The sequence below is a fragment of the Siphateles boraxobius genome, unplaced genomic scaffold (genome assembly GCF_051911475.1).
Source record: "Siphateles boraxobius isolate OS27281-9 unplaced genomic scaffold, OSU_SipBor_1 48, whole genome shotgun sequence".
In the NCBI taxonomy this organism is placed as follows: domain Eukaryota; kingdom Metazoa; phylum Chordata; class Actinopteri; order Cypriniformes; family Leuciscidae; genus Siphateles; species Siphateles boraxobius.
Genome location: NW_027509119.1, coordinates 138132 through 158291, shown reverse-complemented (window position 1 = coordinate 158291; position 20160 = coordinate 138132). Strand labels below are relative to the sequence as shown.

Here is a 20160-nt window from a genome sequence, read left to right as displayed (position 1 = left end):
GAAGTTGGTACCGTTGTCTGACCTCATATGTCCCACTTGTCCTCTCCTGCTGATAAAACGCCGCAAAGCATTGATGCATGCATCCGTTTCCAATGATACTGCCACTTCCAGATGGATGGCCCTGCTTGCCATACAGGTAAATATAACTCCGTATCGCTTACAGGTTGATCGTCCCCTCCTTACTTCAACTGGTCCAAAGTAATCTACTCCCGTGTTTGTAAATGGTGGTAGATCAGGAAGGATTCTCACCTTTGGGAGGTCTGCCATTTTTTGTTCCACTGCTCTTCCGTTGTACCGTCTACAAAAGCTGCATTCAGCAATAACCTTCCTAACTGCTGAATTGGCCTTGGTAATCCAAAACCTCTTCCTCACTTTAGACAGTGTATGAGCCCGTCCACCATGGCCCAGAGTCTGATGTACATGTTTAACCTGTTAACCGTTTCCAGAGCGTCGGCGCACTGAAGCGGTTTTTTTTTTTATTTAGTTCAAATTTACTATCAGATTTAATGTTATACCTTGACAAACTATACATCATTAAAAAGATATAATACTCAAGATTCAGTATTTGACCACTATTGTATTCTGAGAAACTTATAGTGACAGTTATGTCTTAATTTGTGTCAGGAGTTATGAAATGGAAAAATGAGTCGATACCTTTAATATGAATTATGAGCGTCAGCTGGTCCATTCATAAAAAAACACTCCGTGCTGTCGTCATGACAGCGATTCGCAAAACATCGTCCCTCAGGGCTTTAGCTCAAAAATGTGCAGACTTGGAGAAATATTGATATATTCTCATAGATTCACATCATATTTCTATAGACAGGAATAATATTTGTTGAATTTATACCCAAATGCGTCGATGTAATCATTATGATCGCTTCTTACTGAGATGTGCTGTGTTTTCAATTCATACCAATAGCCTGAGGGCGCTATATGCACAATAACAGTCCATATATGGATCACGAAGAAGACCCATAGTCATGTGACATTCCAGGACGTCACTGATACAGAAAGTAGCTGACAGAGATCGCTGTAACATGCAGATAAAGATGTTTTGAAGACAATAAACATGATTGCAATGATATTTGAGTTACCTGTGTTCTTCAAGCCATGCCAGGTATTTCATAATAATAGATTATATTTATAATGCAATGCTAATCGATATAGATTTCATCATCGTGCAGAACACTATAAATAATAAATTTTCTGTCGGATTTTTTTTTATCTGAAGCCAAATTAGATCACAGAAGATTATTTAAAACACTCGACTTGCGTTATAAAGTAAGTTTGGAGCACAAACATGGTTTCAATCTCATAAATGGTCGTGTATTGATGGTGTGCTAAGCTAACATGCTAGCTAGCCCAGGTGCACCTGCCACCAGCAGTTATTGTTTTATGATTTTTTTCTAAATAGGAATGCTTACTGAAATGTTTCAGTGCATTTGATACCAGTTTCAAATATTTAGTGAGAACTTTGATAAAAGAAATTAGGGTTTGAAAGCCTATGAATAGCCTGTGAATAGCCAGTCGTTAGTAGCTATAATGCAGACAAAAGAAATGCATATTTAGAGCCATAACCAGTCTGGAGAGGTGTAAATGTGTGCAAGGAGAGACTGACTCTGAATGGGGCTCGTTTGCACCACAAAATAATAGAGACAATAGACTGATTAGATGACTCAGAAGATGACTAAACATCAGTTTGCATTTTAGAGTCTAATCAAAATAAAGTAATTTGACATGATCTTGAAAAACATTTAACTAAATACAGAGTTTTAGACTTATCATTTTCAGATTTTAAATATAAAATGGTCACACATATGGCTTTAGCTGCAGTGCATTTCTAGATTGCTCCAGGGCCAACTTCAATTTTATTTTTATGAAGATGTTTCATAAAAGTAAATTTCTAATAACTTTACAAAACTTTGAAGCTATTTAAACATTTTTTTTTCATTATGACAATAATTATTTCTACATTTACAATAAACTACTAGGTGTCAGCTTTCAAATGAGATCATACTTGTGCTTTTAGTGCAAAGGGTTCATGAACTGTATCTGTTTAAGTTTGGGTATGCCATTTCTGGGGATTTTTCAAAAGTGGCCTTGAAGGTTAACAGGTTAAGAATAAGCATGGAGACATGCTGATCTTTGGCGAGAATGAGGGGATGTTTGACTTCCTCAGGCATCGCTCCTTTGTTCAACCTTCCTCCAACTCTTAAGAGTCCCTCCTCCACCATTGGATCCAGTCTATATATGGAACTCTGTCTACTGACTGCTGCTTTCCCAGATAACAGAACAGAAATCTCCTCATTAAATCTCTGTTGCTGACAATAGTGAATGATGGCAATCTCTGCTTCTAATTGATCTTCCAGTGTCAGGATTCCACTTCTAGATGTCACTGCGCCCCGTTGTCCTTCAGCATTATTCAATCTGTCCTGACTGGTTTCCTTTGGAGGGTCGACCACAGCAGCCTCCAACGGCCCCCTCAGGCGAACCTTTACTAACAACATGACCTTTAACCTGAGGAACCAGGCAACTGCTGTTTTCAGCCTCCTCCAGTCAGAAAAGTAGGCAATGAGCTGGTCAGTAGGACTAGACACGGCACACACATTGATGGCATTTGCTGTAATCTTTTTCCTCACCTCTGGGTCATTTAAGTCCAAATACAATTCAGACACAGGTTTAGGCCAGTCTTCCTCCTGCTGCCAAAGAAATAGAGGACCTCCAAACCACGTGCTCTTCTTCAGAAAGTCAGAGACGTTCAGACCCCTCGATGCATCATCCGCTGGATTATCTTTAGAACCAACGTGTCTCCACTGTGAGGGTTCAGATATTTCTCTGATGGTCGAGATTCTATTAGCCACAAATGTATGGAAGCGCCTGTCCTCGTTGTTTAGGTACTTTAACACTGAAGTGCTGTCAGTCCAGAATATTGACTGCTCCAACTGGAAATCCAATTCCGCCTTTAACATTGAATTCACTCTGACAGCAAGGACAGCCGCTGTCAACTCCAGTCGGGGAATAGTTACAGCTTTCAGTGGTGTGACTCTAGCTTTACCGAGCAGAAATGTGACCTGGATGTTGTTCTCCTGATTTAACATCCGGATGTAAGTTACCGTCCCATATCCATCTTCACTGGCATCGGCAAAGTGATGTAGTTGTGCATGCCTGACCTCTCCAAAATACACTGGCTTAATGCACCTATCCACATTAAATACAGTCAGCAGATCCAGATCTTTCAACCACCTTTCCCATTTGCGCAAGATATCCTGTGGCAGAGCATCATCCCATGAACAATGTCTCCGACAGAGTTCTTGCTGCATCAATTTGCAGCAATCAAGGTAACAGGTGCCAGTAACCCAAGCGGATCATACACAGAACTGTTAACCGACAACATACCCCGTCTAGTTAGAGGCTGTTGTTTTATCTCCATTTTAAACCTGAAAGAGTCAGTCTCCACACACCATTGTAGACCCAAAGCTCTTTCTACAGGAAGTGTCTCTCGGCCTAGATCTAAATTCTTAAGGTCTTTAGCCCTCTGATCTTCTGCCATGGCTTGCAAGACGATGCGACTGTTACTTATCCATTTCTCTAAGACGAAGCCTCCCTTTCGACACAGAGCGATTAGATCTCTTACCATCTGGATAGCTTCTTCATCTGTGGCTGAGCTCTTCAAGCAATCATCCACATAAAAATTATGTTTAACACATTGAAGAACTTCAGCTGAAAACTCAGAATTATTATCATCAGCAGTTCTTCTTAGTGCATAGCTTGCACAACTGGGGGAAGAAACAGCGCCAAACAGATGTACCGTCATTCTAAACTCCACAAAATCCTTACTGATGTCCCCATCTGGCCACCAGAGAAAGCGCAGAAAATCTCTGTCTCCCTCGGCAACCCTCACCTGGTGGAACATGGCTTGAATATCACCCATGAAAGCCACAGGTTCCCGTCTGAAGCGAGTTAGAACTCCTAGCAGTGAGCTAGTGAGGTTGGGTCCCTGCAAAAGCTCACTATTTAGCGAGACCCCTTTACAAGTGGCTCCACAGTCGAACACCACACGAAGGGAACCTTTTCTTGAATGTTGGACACCATGGTGAGGAATATACCACACCTTTCCTCTCTCACAATGCTGTTGCTGCTGAGGTACTTTGTCTGCATAGTTATTACCAATGAGAGTTTTCATATATCCTGTATACTCCTGGTGCAAGTGTTTATCTTTAAGGAACCTTTTCTTCAAACCCTCAATCCTCTGCTTAGCCACTGCAAAATTGTTGGGGAGATAGACTTCCTTGTTCCTAAAGGGCAATTTTAAACAATATTTTCCATCTTGAAGTACTGCCGAATGCTCCATAATTTCAAGAAACTTACGATCTTCTCTGGACATTTCCTTCTTTTCCATATTCTTTTCATTGAAATCGTGATTGTATTGAACGGTCAGCATTTCTTCCAGTTTGCCCACCGATATCCTGTTCACCATAGCAGTGGGAAGCTCCTCATCCAACGCCCCGCTGTTACCATTCAGCGGACCACTAACGACCCATCCCAGCACCGTCCTAACAGCATACGGGCCATTCCCGCAGCTGTTGAAGACCTCCCAAGGTTCTAATACCTTGGGAGCATTGGTTCCAATTAAGAGATCAACGTTTGCTCTTATGCTTGGGATGTGTACTTTTGACAAGTACGGCCAGCTAGCCAGGTCTTTAGGCGTTACCAAGTTATCCAAAGTAACTGGCATTTTCTTTTGCGTGAGAACCTCCGGGAGCATATAGAAGCCATTGCTGTCCAAATCAGATACCTCTAAACCAGTCAACGAGAAGGCTGGAACAACAGTTTCTTGCCCCATGGTCCGCAATAAGAAATTAGTTCTTCTGCCTGTAATATTCAGCTTGTGCATTAGAATCTCCGTGCAGAATGTGGCTGAACTCCCAGGATCCAGAAAAGCATAGGTGTTTATGATGCAATTTCCCTTAGCAGATTTCACCTTTACAGGGAGAATGGACAAAACGCACTGGACCTTACCGGCCCCTGTATGTCCACATGTTTCCTGTGAAGTTGGCTGGTTATTATATGGCTCCTCCAACTGTACCATAGCTGTTGTTTGCCTTTTAATATGCAGCACGGTGGGATGAGTTTGGCCACAAACTTTGCATGTCAAGCGTCTGACGCAATCCCTACTCATGTGACCATGACCCAAACATGCAAAGCAAACTCCCTTTTCCCTCAAAAAGTAAATCTTTTCCTTGTGCTTCTTTCCACTGAACTGTTTGCACTCTTCCAACAGGTGACTACGAGCACAGCAAAGGCATTCAGCTTTCTTTTCCTTCCCTGGAGGCAATGTTGGCTCCTTTTCTCCCTCCGACAAGTGCCTAGATGCTACTGTGGTGGCAACAATATTTCCAGTTACTTTGTTCCTGGGCTGGGAATTAAACCTGGTAAGATTCGTCGTAGCAGCTACACGTGGTGGTAAATCCTGTATGTTGCCAAACAAGGGGTCAGAAAGAACACTAACACGATGCTCAATGAATGTAACCATATCCTCAAAATGAGCTCTATAGTTAGTTCTTTCCATTATGTCATGAGCCTTGGTCCTCGATTGCTCTCTCATTTTGAATGGCAGCTTTGCAATAATGGCTCTCATGTTAACAGGCATATCCAGTTCCTGCATGTACTGGAGCTCCTCCATTACATTACGGCAGCCACGCAAGAATAAGGAATAGTCTTGAAGTGCCTTTACATCCTCAACTCGTATTGGTCGCCAGTTCAAAGCTCTTTCAATATAAGCTGTTGCAATTTTATACTGATTGCCAAAGTGCTCCAGTAGAAGACCCTTTGCCACTACATAGCCACGGTCAGGCTCCATATGTTGGCAGCTACGCACCAGTTCTTGTGGCTGTCCAATTGTAAATTGTTCCAAATAGTACAAACAATCTGCTTTCCCTGCTTTTTCCTCCACTCCTTGCTCAAAAGCCTTAATAAATGCTCTGTATTTGAGAGGGTCACCTTCAAATATGGGAATAGCTCGTGGTGGTAGAGACAATGAACGCTGCTGCTGAACTAAAGTTGCTGATATTTCATTTTGCCTGTGCATGATATTAATTATGTCTCCAGGCGGATTTTGACGGATCTGAGATTGGGATTGCGCTCCTTCCATATCCCTTGTTTGAGTAGTTGTTGGTTGACATTGGGAATAATGCAATGTTCCCAACGTATTGCTTTCAACCCATTGATCAGTTTCCTTTCGTCGCACATCCATTGATAGTTGTTTATGCGGTGGAAATGACGACTTTGTCATGTAATTTGGTTGGTTTGGTTTCCCTGCTCCAGGCTGATATTCCTTTGCCATAGGGTTTAAGAGATTAACAGTTTCATTTTTCCCTTTTTCCTTTTCTAGGTAGGAATTCATACCATTTGACAATGCCTGAGAAGAACCCTTTTGATCAGCGGCCTGTAAGACTGCCAGCATAGCATTGGATGCTGCCAGTTCAGCTTCCAAACCAAGCTGCTCTCTTTTCCTCCTCAGCTGCTGCTCCTGTTCCTCTAAAGCATGTTGCCCCTTTAAAGCTGCCACACGAGCTTCCAGTGCAGCTCTATTTGCCTCCGCTTTTATCCGTGCAGAGGACGTGGTACTTGACTTACCACTGTTGACACTCCTCTGATTTGAGCGTTTACTTCCAACCTGGGAAACGCTGTCATTAGGATTAACATCAGTACCATCAACATTTACATTTGCGAAGTCATAACCTTCATAGCTTGAAACCCACCTTTTTTCACTACCCGTTTTCCAGTTTGTGCTTGAACACCGCTGGTCACACTACTGGGTTTACCAGCTGTTACTTTAAGCACACCAGTCCCGTTAATGTCCGACGCTGCATCGCGCGTCTCCATGATAATAAAACTGTCACTCAAAGTTCGTCTTTACAGTCAGAGAAAAGTCTATTGTCCGCCTTATATGGCAACCAATGCATTGGGTTTATGCCCTTTTTATGTGTGCACACAATTTAAATGGCCAAAGGTGTAGCGCTACACATACCTCTTGCGTTGGGCGCCTTGCGATGCTCCAATAATCCGCTGCACGACAGCCGCCTCGTAGCTCCTACGCGTCCTTTCACCAACAGCTGACTGCATCCGCCAGCGTAGCTTTAATCCTTAGGCCAACAAGGCAGCTCGTCCTCTTATGCAATCTCGTTGCGTCCCACATGGTCCGGTTAACGCGAAGTTCCAAATGAGCCGGGTTTTTGACTAATGTAACCGCTCAGTCTAATACTGACGGGGCTACTGAGGTGGTTTAGCCCAGGAGTACCCTGGCTGACGCGCTGTACCATTGTTATTCTATTACCATACCGTCTCGTTTTAAGAGTCTCCAGACTTTGTTGTGTTGATGATTATTCAGTTTATTTGTTTGACCGTGCAGAGGTAAATGTCCATTTATCCAGTTTCAACGGTAAACCATATCCATATACATATACACCTACAATAGAATGTAAACAATACGTTTCAGCGCCAATGCGCCACAGCGGTCAAAAACCCTTTGCCCTTCCGGGACAAAACCCCCCCTGTTGGCAGTTTGGATCCTTCCTTTATACCTTTGACCCCAGGTGATATTAGAGTGACACCCACTGTACAAACAAGGAACAACACCCAATATCAAACTGCACAAATGCCACATTTGGCTCCTACAGTCTTGGTTACTAATGTACCCCTCATTCCCTCATTCACTTGGGATCTCCAATCACCTCTGAATTCTTGAAAAACATCCAGTGGAATTTACATTCCCAGCAACTCCCCGGTACATGCGGCTATATAAGATGGCGGCACACATCCACTCATTCAGGTTTATGCTGAGGAACCGAGGCGGGGTCCCGGCCATTCAGTGGGATGGTTTAGGGTTGTGGTAGGAGGTACATAACGTTACTGTTCCCTCCTTCAGGGAATGAGGGTTACATCAGTAACATCAGTCATGTTCAACATAATGTCGAAATCTAACAAATGGGGTCCCTAAATCTTAACTTCCCTATGACCCCACGGATGCCCAAAATGCAAGTCCTTCATACCAACGGGATAGTAGGGACAGGGCTTACCATGGAGACAGTCGTAGTGACTGTTCCTGATAAGTTCACAGGAAGAGTGCTTTGGTCTTTTCCTAATTTTCCTTACAGCCATAAAAAAATATCGGAAACTAGGGAACACACATAGGGAAACTGCTCTTTATGCTGAAGCATCCAGGGGGGAATCGCTGCATTTATCCATGCAAAACGCCAGTGAAACACCACTGAATGTGCCGTAGACCACCAGAAAGAGGGGCTTCCTTATTGTAGAGGCAATTGGAACAGCGATCATTCAGATTTATATTGTTCAGGTTTACCTGATTAATCAGCTGAATGTTTTCCTCTCTGTTCTAGACTCTCTAACTGCAGTGTGACAGAAGAAGGTTATAAAGCTCTGGCTTCAGCTCTGAGATCAAACCCTTCACACCTGATAGAGCTGGATCTCACAGGAAATGATCCTGGACAATCAGGAGTAAAGAAGCTCAGTGATTTACTACAGGATCCAGACTGTCAACTGAAGACACTGAGGTGAGACGGGATGAAATAATACAAAAATGAGTTATATCTAGGCTAAATATTCATAACAAATACATTATTTTAGTTATATAATAAGCTGGACAATTTGTTGCATCAAAATGATCAAGATCAGATCAGATGCTGCAGATTCTGTCATGATGATGATAACCGTCAACACATTTAGTTGTGATACGAGCTAAAGGTCAAATAGACATTATGGGCATGTCAGTATATGTGCTGCTATTCTGGAGTATATCTTGATTATTAACATGCACAATTTTGTTTTTGTGCACACTTCTCATCAATAATTGTAGATAACCTTTTAGTGAAATACTTTTCTGAACACAATAGTTTTCCATCAAGCCCAGATTCACTGCATCTCTCTACTGCAGGTCTATGAGTTAGGGATGGGCGATATGGACTTAAAAATATATCACAATATTTTCTGGCATTTATTGCGATAACGATATCAATGACGATATAAATATAATACCATATTCACCACTGTTTTTGACTACAAGTGATAGCTGCATGCAAAGTCAAATGTACCCTTCATCAAATAGGCTCCTATAAAATACCAATTACCGTACATAAAATAATTTAAAAAAAACAGTAAAAATCCAAACACCATCCCTTGGAGAAATTGAAAAGTTGCATATATATGTTTCTTCTGTAAAAGTGCAGATAATGTTTAAATAGTGCAACTATACTGAAAAACATCACACTGTTCAAATCATTTACAAGTTTGAAATGTAAAAAAAACTAACAACGAATAGTTATAGCTACTAATACCACTACGAATTCTGATACTAATAACAATATAAACCCCACTAAGGATTGATGAGCAGCTGGGTTCATGAATATTATCACGTCTGCGTTTGTGCATTAGTTTCTGCTTGCTCATAAAAGCTGAATAATTCCAAATGAACTACATTTTTTTTACAGGAAAATACAACAAATAATATCATTTCGTCATGTACACTTCAATTCTGCATGGTATGTAAGACTCTCTCTCTCATTGAGTGTGTGAGAAACACTGAGCGCTCTCAGCAAAGTGAAAGCAAGTCATGCGCCTCACACTAGTGTTTACTGCGCGTCAAATACACTGTGTATTCATTGAGATGAACTGATATAGTGGGCTTTACGGATCACTTGACGGAGAGCGAAACTCTCAAGCGCTCAGTAAGTGTTCGGCGAGATGGGTGGGTGAAAATCTATCTGTGAGTACCAGTTCCAGATTGTAGAGGTAGTAATGGTGTGTTCACATCGAACGCGAATAGAGTGTCAAATACGCGTCTATCGCGTCTAGTTAGACGCTTGTTCAACTTGCGCGGAAGACGTTCGCGGCAAACGCATCACCCAATTCGCGTCATTCGCGACGCCCGGCGTGAATGATCTGTCTATTCGCGTCTTTGCATTGACTTTGTATGTAATCTACTCGCGCAATTAATTAAATTTGCGTTTGGTGTGAACACACCATTACTTTTTTAGCGATAAACTTCACCTCAGCTTCACGTCCGCCTTCCGCCATGGGCGGAGCTGCGAATGGGTCCCGTCATCAACTAGGCTTTATCGTTATTATCGCGGGAAGACTAATTCTTATCGTGAGGAAAAATTTTACCGGTATATCGCAAACGATAATATATCGCCCATCCCTACTATGAGTCTCCAGATGTTCACAAGCCAGTTTTCTCTGTGCTCATGTTTCTCACTCCTCCTGCTTAAAAGCCAGAAAGATCGTCCTGATCGTCGGCCTGCAACCCTTGTTCCCTGAAAAGGGAACGGAGGATGTAGTTGACGTCGACTGAATGGGGATCACACTACGGAGCCAATCCTCCACGAGTACTATAAACGAGCCAATGGAATTGGCGTGCGTGACTCGCATCACACACTCCGCCCCCGCGGCACGGGTATAAATACGAAAGTGGATGCACGCACTAGTTGCTATTTCGCTGAGGAGCCGAGCGTAACCCGGAGTCAGCGGTGGTCCAGCAGTAGTGGCAAGGGGACTACGTCCTCCGCTCCCTCCTTCGTACGCAACCAGGACGTTCCCTTTCAGTCGAGAACGTCAGACGTGTCGACGTCACGGCTTTGCCGGGCGGCTCACCCCTCACTGTAATCCTCAGATCACCCAGCTTGGACAGCACCCCGATCTTCCTCTGGGAAGGTAACCCAGAAGAAGGGCCAGGGCAGGGCCCAGAGGAGGGGACTGCACCTACGCTTTTGACGTAGGCGAGTCTCGATCTCAACACCGAGATGGTTATATTCCCGCAATGGGAACATGACTCATCCACGAAAGCTGTCTCAGCGTGCTGTAAGCCCGAACACACGATACAGCTTTCGTGACCGTCAGAGGGGGACAGAGCTTTACCGCACACACAAACGCACGGAAGGAATGGCATCTAGAGAAAGACACACTCACACCCGTGTTGCTCTTTTAGGAAATGGGACCGTCACCAGTGCCGGAGCACACAGGGAATGACCGCGGGAACACTGAATCAGCTGACTGAAACAGGGAAGCACTCACTTCTCGCCCTCTAACCAGCCGTCAACACACAAACAAACAGAGAAATTTGATGCTGTTAAAACTAGGGATGTCCCGATCCGATACTCAGTATCGGTATCGGCTCCGATACTGCCATTCTTGGCCGGATCGGTATCGGTCAGACGAGGCCGATCCAAATCCGATATGGTGCGTTTACTATTTTGTGTTATTGTTAAGCCCCACAAAATTGTGTGCACTATTTTATAAGTGTACTGAAGCCATACTATAGTATAATGTGAGATAGAAATGAATATTTAAGTCATTAAATTCAAGTTCACCTAAACTCTTCCCTCAGCTGCGGCTGTCAGTCATTCTCCATTCAGCGTTCAAACAGCGCGTCGCGTTCGGTGACAGTCAACGATGAAACTCAATCCAAGATGATTCAATGTTACTATTATTATACTTGATCTGTAGATAAAGCTCTATGGTTTTGCATAAAATGACTATCTTGCTGGACTGTATTGCTGTACCTTAATCATGTTCCTTTCTACCATGTGTCTGTTAGATCACAACACTGGAGAGCACTATAATTGTTCTTTACGCGCACAGTAACTTAAATTTAAAACTGTTAAAAGAAAAGGCTCAATAAACTATTGCATAGATAGATACTGTATAATACACTATGCATCGATATGTCTTTCATTTGAGCTTTAATCTTTTCAATGCGGACTGGAAGAGCTGCGCGCTGTGACTCTGTGTTGCTTTAAGTTCATCATTCTGTGCTCGGGATGCGCATAAGCGCTTTGTGCCGCACTGTATTGGAGTCTTTCATAATCATATCATTATACTTATGCGCAATGAAAGATTATTAATAGCCTTTTTTGTTCTGTCCTATCTATCATATGTTGCTGCCTCATTAAACAGCTGTGCTATACATTTAAAAAATGTCTTAATTTTATAGTAGACTATATATAAAATAATTGACCTTTTTGATATGTTATCTTGTTTTTCATGAATGTATTTTACAACAATACAAAGAGCAATGTGTAACGTTTTACCAGATTTGTTCCCCACTAAATAATGTTTTTTTTTCACTAAATGTTCAGATTTTATAAAATTATTGTGCACTCGTGATTTTTCTAGAGTAAATTTTACTGGTGAATTATCTACTAATCTAGTTTATAAATATAATAGAATTTTTGTCATAGGTTATGATCATATTTTTTTTTATTTGTTGTTTTTCTTTATAATGAAGTTGTCTGTATTAAGTAGATTGTGTTTAACACACTAAAGAGTGATTATCAGTTCAACACAGAGTTATAGAAATTATACTTGATTTAAAAAAAAAACTGCGCTGGTATCGGATCGGTATCGGTCGATACTCAGAATTTTTGGGATCGGATCGGTTCAGGAAAAAATGGTATCGGGACATCCGTAGTTAAAACAGCATTTGAGAGCTAAGAAGCTCGCGATCACCGCTGCACTCGCGCTGTGGAAACACCAACACTGGGAGGTCTTCCCGCAAGAACACCGACACACTCGCTTGTTGAAAACAACAGCACTCTTCAGAGACATCAATCCACGATCGGCTCCGAAGCGAAAGGCAACTAGTGCGTGCATCTACATCCGTATTTATACCCGCGCCACGGGGGCGGAGTATGTGTGATGCGAGTCACGCACGCCAATTCCATTGGCTCGTTCAATAGTACTCGAAGAGGATTGGCTCCCTAGGATTGGCTCCCTAGTTCTGACGTTCTCGACTGAAAGGGAACTTAAAGGGACACTTCACCCATTTGCATTAAGCTTTGTATTGTTAGAAACCCAGTCATATATTATAATTATCGTGGATTTTTCCTTAATTTTTCCCTGAGATGGGAGAAATAAGGATTTAAGTGTTTTACTTCCTGCTTTTTATGACGTAAAAATCGTCATTTTGCGTCATAAAAAGCAGGAAGTCCCATTTCATTGAAAATTGTAGAGACTACAAACACAAGCTGATCATTTATTCAGGGTGTGGGACCCACTCACGCTACAGACCTATTACAGATCAGTGGGTGGGACTTCACTTGCAGATACAGAAAGCAATATCAGCCATCTTGTTTGGAAGCTAAGCTAACAAGCACTGTGGAGATAGGAAGTTACGACAATGACGGAAGAAACTAAACATGATATGGAAGATGAGGATTTTGAAATTCTGCTGCTCGAATCCGCTGTTCATGGCTATCTTTACGAGCCGCGATATAGTGAAGAGCAACTGAGGCTGATGGAGGAACAGGAGGCGGCTGCCTGTCGCGGACGAGGAGCCCGGACTGGCTCGAGCTGGGCAGATTGCTGGTGCCTGTGTTCTCGCTGTGCGCTACGGACACAGATAGAGTCCGTCTGCTGCAGAGAATTTCAACGATGGCAATTTCTCCTGGACGAAATCTCTGAATCAGACGAGCACACGGACGTTGGTGTTGTGATCCATCCTAGTTTCGCACCGCATTCTGACTGAACATCCAGGTATCATGCAATAATTCACCATATAGAAAGAAATACAAACGAGGAGTAATTCACTAATGAGTTTGCCAATGTAACGGGGTTCGTTGTTGTGGGAAGAATGAGGCGGGAACCGGCGAACATTTAAACATTTTAATAGTAAAATAAACAAATACAAAACAAAAATATAAGCCACGGCCCCTCACTGCTGGCCACACACAACATAAACAAAACACAACATAAAATCAGGCCTATTCCTCACTCGATCTGCCCTGTCGTCGCTCCTTGTTTTATGCGTCCGCTCCTCTGTGAGAGATGCGAGAGAGACCGGTGCGTCTCACAGGTGTCGTTCATTATCACTCACGCCACCGGCCTAGCGCCGTCCTCTCACGTCCCTCGCCCTCGTCCTGCTCGCCACAGCCAACTAACTAGAAATTTTGTGTGAAATGAATTTCTAACTCTGGTGGCAGCTAACGTTAGCCTTGTAGACGGAAGAGTGATTTATCTGATGTTTGCGCTGTTCTGGATTAGTGGGAGTGGCTTGCGGAGCTGTGCAATGTGGTGCATTGTGGGAGTTGTTGTCTTACATACAAATGCGCCCTAAAGTTATTTTCTGTCTTTTCTCGGTCAAGAGGGCACCCAATTCAAAATTTCTTTTACATTTCGACTACATATATAACCCACTTTCAATAAAGATTAATGTTGAAATGGGTGAAGTGTTCCTTTAATTTCACACTCTGTATTCATCCTGAAAATCATGATCTAGTGAGCTTTTGCCCTTCTGCTCTGTGAGACGTTTCTGTTCTTACGAGTTTGCTTTAGGACTGAGTGTCGCTCTAGTTTCTTTTAAATATATATTTATTTGTGTATTTAAATGTTCAATGAAAAGTGTTACATCTAGATAACAAACTAAAGCTTGTCTTAATAATGAAGTTTTTTATCATATCAATCATTTTGTAATGCAATGGACATTTAGCTGAGAACTGAATTGACTCTTCTGCAGGTTTTTGAGTCCTGCTGCAGAGGAAGCCTGTCAGTATGTGAATAGAGTTGTGGGTAAAAACCCGTTACTCCAGAGAGAGCTGAATCTGAGTGGACATAAACTAGGAGACACACGAGTGAATCAGATCGCTGCTCTACTGCAGGATAAACACTGTCAACTCAACACACTGACGTGAGTATTGCTCATTTATTTATATTACTTTACTTTTAGTTGTAATGTTAGCTGATGATAGTGATGTTAGCTGATTTCCAGACAGACAGTTTGATCATGGGTCAATAATTATTTCAGTAACTGTAGAGCTAGAACAATGTTTTTTGTGACATCAGAACTGTTCATAACTGCTTTCAATTTAACCTTTATATAACCAGTATATATATATATATATATATATATATACTGTATATATATACACACAGGCAAAAGCAGGTATCCACAGTATACTAAGGGTTCGGGGTTTGCTCGAGTAGCACTCTTGCATCGCCTTGGTAAACAAGTATTGACTTCAGGTGTGTGTGTGTGTGTGTGTGTGTGTGTGTGTGTGTGTGTGTGTGTGTGTGTGTGTGTGTGTGTGTGTGTGTGTGTGTGTGTGTGTGTGTGTGTGTGTGTGTGTGAGAGTGTGTGTGTGTGTGTGTGCGCCAGTGCTGCTTCCCCAGCTAATGTGACTTTATCACAGCTGTATAAGGCCCTGTCCACACGGAGACGCGTTTAGCTGTATACGTACAAATTTTGTATCGTATTGGCGTTTCGTCCAGACTAGGGCTGGGAAAACTAGAAAATGTCAACCGTAACAGATGTTTTTATTCCGTGTATATATACACAATATACACGGTATACCGCGACATATAAATAAGTGTAGCGTAACTCTCGTGTAGCGTGCATGAGACTGACACTGAGATTTGTCAAAGAAACATGGAGAAAGCAGATCAAGAGGACCTACAAAGGAATTACGTTTTCTAAAGGGTTGTTAACGTGATATTTTTGGGGGAAATGCGCAGCAGTCACTAGCAGTGCAGCACCCGTAGACTACAGTTTAGAGGAGTGCACGTTCCCAACGGGGAAAGCATGAAGCTTACTTGACAACATCAGTTCATATATCAATATCGTAACAAATAGAAATAACCTTAAATAATGTACAGTCTTTCCGTCTCTTATGTATAGTTACTTTTTAAACACGAAAATCGCATCAGCATGACACGCAAGCGGTTGCCGTGGTAATGAACAACCTGCTTGTTAAAGCGAATGTATAATCCTGTATCTGAGGCAAAATTACTAAATATGCAGCGCGAGTTATATATTTTTAACTCCAAACAATTGGCCACTGAACCAGCTGATAAAATCTGCCTTTGATTCGATACGTGATTACAACTTGACACTCAAATGAACCGATCGCATTTTACTGATGCAAAAGACGCGCGCGTGCACACGCACTGAGAGGGAGCGCGGTGTGTCAGTGTTCACCGGGCTATGGTCAAATAATGGTGGAGTTACAAGGTGTGTATAATTTAAGCTACAGAGTCAACACTAACAGTAGCTGCTGTTCGGTTTTCATACTGCTGCTCTCCTTCTAGTCTCTTCTGAACTTGATGAGCTCGACACTTCTGAACTTCTCTTGATTAAAGCTGCAGTAGGGAGTTTTGAGAAAATGTTGACTTAGCCTGAAAATTTGAACAAGCACAACTTACAGGGTCCAACCCCCTTGCTCTCTGCTGCGCTACAGCTCTCCCTCCACAGCTCCTCCCTCCACAGCTCCTCCCTCCACTGCTCCTCCCTCCACAGCTCCTCCCCCACAGCTCCTCCCTCCACAGCTCCTCCCCCACAGCTCCTCCCCCACAGCTCCTCCCTCCACAGCTCCTCCCCCACAGCTCCTCCCTCCACAGCTCCTCCCCCACAGCTCCTCCCCCACAGCTCCTCCCTCCACAGCTCCTCCCCCACAGCTCCTCCCTCCACTGCTCCTCCCTCCACAGCTCCTCCCCCACAGCTCCTCCCTCCACAGCTCCTCCCCCACAGCTCCTCCCTCCACAGCTCCTCCCTCCACAGCTCCTCCCCCACAGCTCCTCCCCCACAGCTCCTCCCTCCACAGCTCCTCCCCCACAGCTCCTCCCTCCACAGCTCCTCCCTCCACAGCTCCTCCCCCACAGCTCCTCCCTCCACAGCTCCTCCCCCACAGCTCCTCCCTCCACAGCTCCTCCCCCACAGCTCCTCCCTCCTCCTTCCTCCACAGCTCCTCCCCCACAGCGGAGCCTGCCGAGAACGCGCAGGCTAGTAAGCAGGACCACTGATGACGGCGGATTATAAACAGTTATGGAACATTCTCTAATAGGGACGAAACATCAACAATATGCTTTACATTGACCCTGCCCATTCTTTGACTACAAACTTGGTCCTCAAATCATTATGTATTTTGCAATACATGTAACTTTATAACGTTGCACTCTTTCTATAAGTTATAAATAGCTAGTAAGATAAAGTTAAAGGATTAGTTCACTTTTAAAAAAACTTTTGCTGATAATTTACTCACCCCCATGTCATCCAAGATGTCCATGTCTTTCTTTCTTCAATCGAAAAGAAATTAAGGTTTTTGATGAAAACATTCCAGGCTTTTTCTCCATATATTGGACTTCAATAGGACACCAACGTTTCAAGGACCAAATGACAGTTTCAGTGCAGCTTCAAAGGGCTTTAAACGATACCAGACGATGAATAAGGGTCTTATCTAGCGAAACGATCGGTCATTTCAAAAATAAATAAAAAACTTTAAGTTTTATAAGCACAAATGCTCGCCTTGCTCTGTTCTGTGATGCACGTTCGTGATCCTGTTCGAACTCGTTCATCAAAATGAACAAATCTTTTTTCGAGTCATTTCGTTCGTTGAATGAACGAAATGACTCGAAAAAAGACTCGTTCATTTGGATGAACGAGTTCGAACAGGAGAGTCACGAACGACGGTACGCGCTCGCGCTGTGCAAGAGAGCGGTGATCAGTGCGTACACGAGCGTGATTGACACTGATTGAAACTAGTATAGTATTACCAGGGTTTTTCCTGCATAGACAATTATGAGGCGGCCGCCTCCGTCAAATTTCGTGCCGCCTCCGCCTCTCGACAAAACTCGGACAGACAGTCACGTGCTCATATACACTTTTTCCACCGTGACAGTTCTGTCGCGATTCCCGCTTGTGTCCATTCTCTAACCGTGTAGTTAGCCGATAGTGCTGCACGGATCATAATCCGCGGGTCGAGCGGGCCGAGTAATAAAAACATTCCATTCAATCGAGGGTGGATGACAGCTAAATGAGTGTAATAAAGACACGGAACTCCCATCATGGTACCTAATGTACGGACGATAACAAAGTTGCGCTGTTGAGTCTCGCGCAGTTATTTATAACATTAATTATAGTTAAGAAACAATATATAGGCTACACACGACCAGAGTGCTGTTTTCCTGAATGCCATCACGATTGAAACCGAGATATTAATTTCATAACAGTTCAATAAACAAATAGTTAAAATTAAGTTACTTACATTTTTAGACTGTTTTTGTTCTGTTTTAGCAGCGAAAATAGTTCCAAACAACAGAACCATATCGCGTCTCACAGCAACACTCATCCATGATTCATTACTGAATCATTCAGCGTTTTGAACTAATCGCTTGAGTCAAAGATTCAATTGCCCATTATTAAACCGGCTCATTCTGAATCAATCAGCCGTGTGAACGAATCGTTTACTTTAATGACTCAATGACTCGCTCATTAAGACGGCCGCCTGCCGCCTCCTACTGGCGGTTTAGTTTCAAACTATCATTCTTTTCAACATTCCTTGTATATTCAAAAAATATTCAAAATAATCTCATTTAATACAGTTATAATTTTTCAATGTAAATTATTTAATTTGATTGGTAACAGCCTAGTGTCTTATTATTTTAATTGAATGTATTGATAAAATGGAAGAATTTTAAATGAAATTTAGAGCATACATTAAATAAAATTAGGGGGAAAATGCCCTTTATAAAGGTACAAAAAATTGTTCCGATAAGAGTGTTTTCAAAAATGAAACATTGACAATAAGTTTAAAGGGAGTAAAGCCTCTGTTTAGGCTATAAAGAAAATTTAATTTTGCCAAAAGAAGAACTTTTAATTTAAATAAATGTTAATTGTGTGATATGTTTCCATATTATCATGCTTAATTGAATAATTGTAATGTGATGATCAGATGCAGATATCTAAATCAAAGAATATGGGTGGTTGGCGGGTGGATTATTATTTATTTTTAACAACAGATTCGAGTGACTCAAAGTGCACCAGATTAATGAATTTATCTTTAAAATGTACAAAATTTTCTCCTGGGGAGGGCAAGCCCCCGAACCCCCCAAGTGTTACAATTTTACCACCTCCGCCTCGTTTTGAGCCAGGAAAAACCCTGATTACTAATATCCTACAAAATTAAAAGGAAATAACTAATGTATTATGAATATAGAATAGTTCAATATAAAAAATTCAGATATTATAAACTAATTGATGGAGTAAAGCAATAACATGAAATTGAAAAATTATTCAGCAACACTTTATTTAACGTTGAATTGCACCGATGAGTTGTATTTAATATCAATCAGTTGGGGGCAGTTCATCTAAAAGTTGATGAGTGTGTTTTGTTTACTATATTTAGCTATCAAAATAGTTTACCAAATAAAATAAAAGTCAAACAAGGTCAAAAATACTTTTCATTTCTAAAGTATTTGGGTTTATTTATTATTCTTGATTTTTCAAGAATAACTACATGTATAAATAACTATAGGCCTATCGTGAAATATATCGTTACCGTGAAATAAAATAAGTCATACCGTGAAATAGAAATTTGTGTGTACGGCCAATCCGTACATTTTGTGAAACGATGATGTCATCACACCACGTGTCAGCATTAGTCACACACCGCTACGTCACACGTAACAGCAACAACGGCGGACTTGTGATCGCGCTGCAGAAGCTACTGAGCCTATTAGCTTTACTAAAGCAACATCTTCTGCTCCTCTGCTACTACGCTGAGCAATCTTCGTCTTCAGCTCGCTGTCGTGTTGGGTTCGTATAGAGCGCTCAAGGTTATGCGCATGCTCCAAGTCTTCTTCTCCTTGTTTAGTGTATCTCTGTGGCAGAATTACAGCGCCACATACTGGTCTGGCATGTATACCACATCGTTTTCAGTTGGTTTCAGTGGTTTCATGTGTACACATATATTTCTCGAGACGCCACCGTGTTTACGAAAAAAATAAAATTAAACGAGGAAAAAATAAAGATCGGATAGGGAAAGCTCTGGCTTCGTGTAGTTCTGTTCTTGGTCTTGGATTTTGTGAAATAAATTTCTAAATAAATGCGACTTATAGTCCAGTGGGACTTATATATGTTTTTTTCTCTTCATGACGCATTTTTTGACTGATGCGATTTATACTCCGGAGCGACGAATAGTCCGGAAAATACGGTATCTGTTCACATCTCAAAAAATGTGTTTTGGGGTTTCATGACCCTTTAAAAATGATATGAAATGAATGTGTAAACATAAATACATCATCGATTTTACCCTTTGTATTTTTACAATGTTGGTAGTATATTTAAATGAACAATGTGTAGTCTTTCTCCATGTT

At 42.1% G+C, this 20160-nt stretch overlaps 1 protein-coding gene across 2 annotated transcripts in view; it reads left to right on the top strand.

Moving 5' to 3' along the window:
* LOC143710574 (NACHT, LRR and PYD domains-containing protein 12-like) overlaps window positions 1-20160 on the top strand; it is a 156372-nt gene that overhangs the window by 126809 nt on the left and 9403 nt on the right. The window contains exons 10-11 of one of the 2 annotated variants that reach the window (XM_077201497.1): window positions 8403-8576; window positions 14531-14701. In XM_077201497.1, coding sequence (XP_077057612.1) covers window positions 8403-8576; window positions 14531-14701 — 345 coding nt within the window. The remainder of the gene's footprint in view (window positions 1-8402; window positions 8577-14530; window positions 14702-20160) is intronic. The other variant, XM_077201495.1, reaches the window with a different exon arrangement.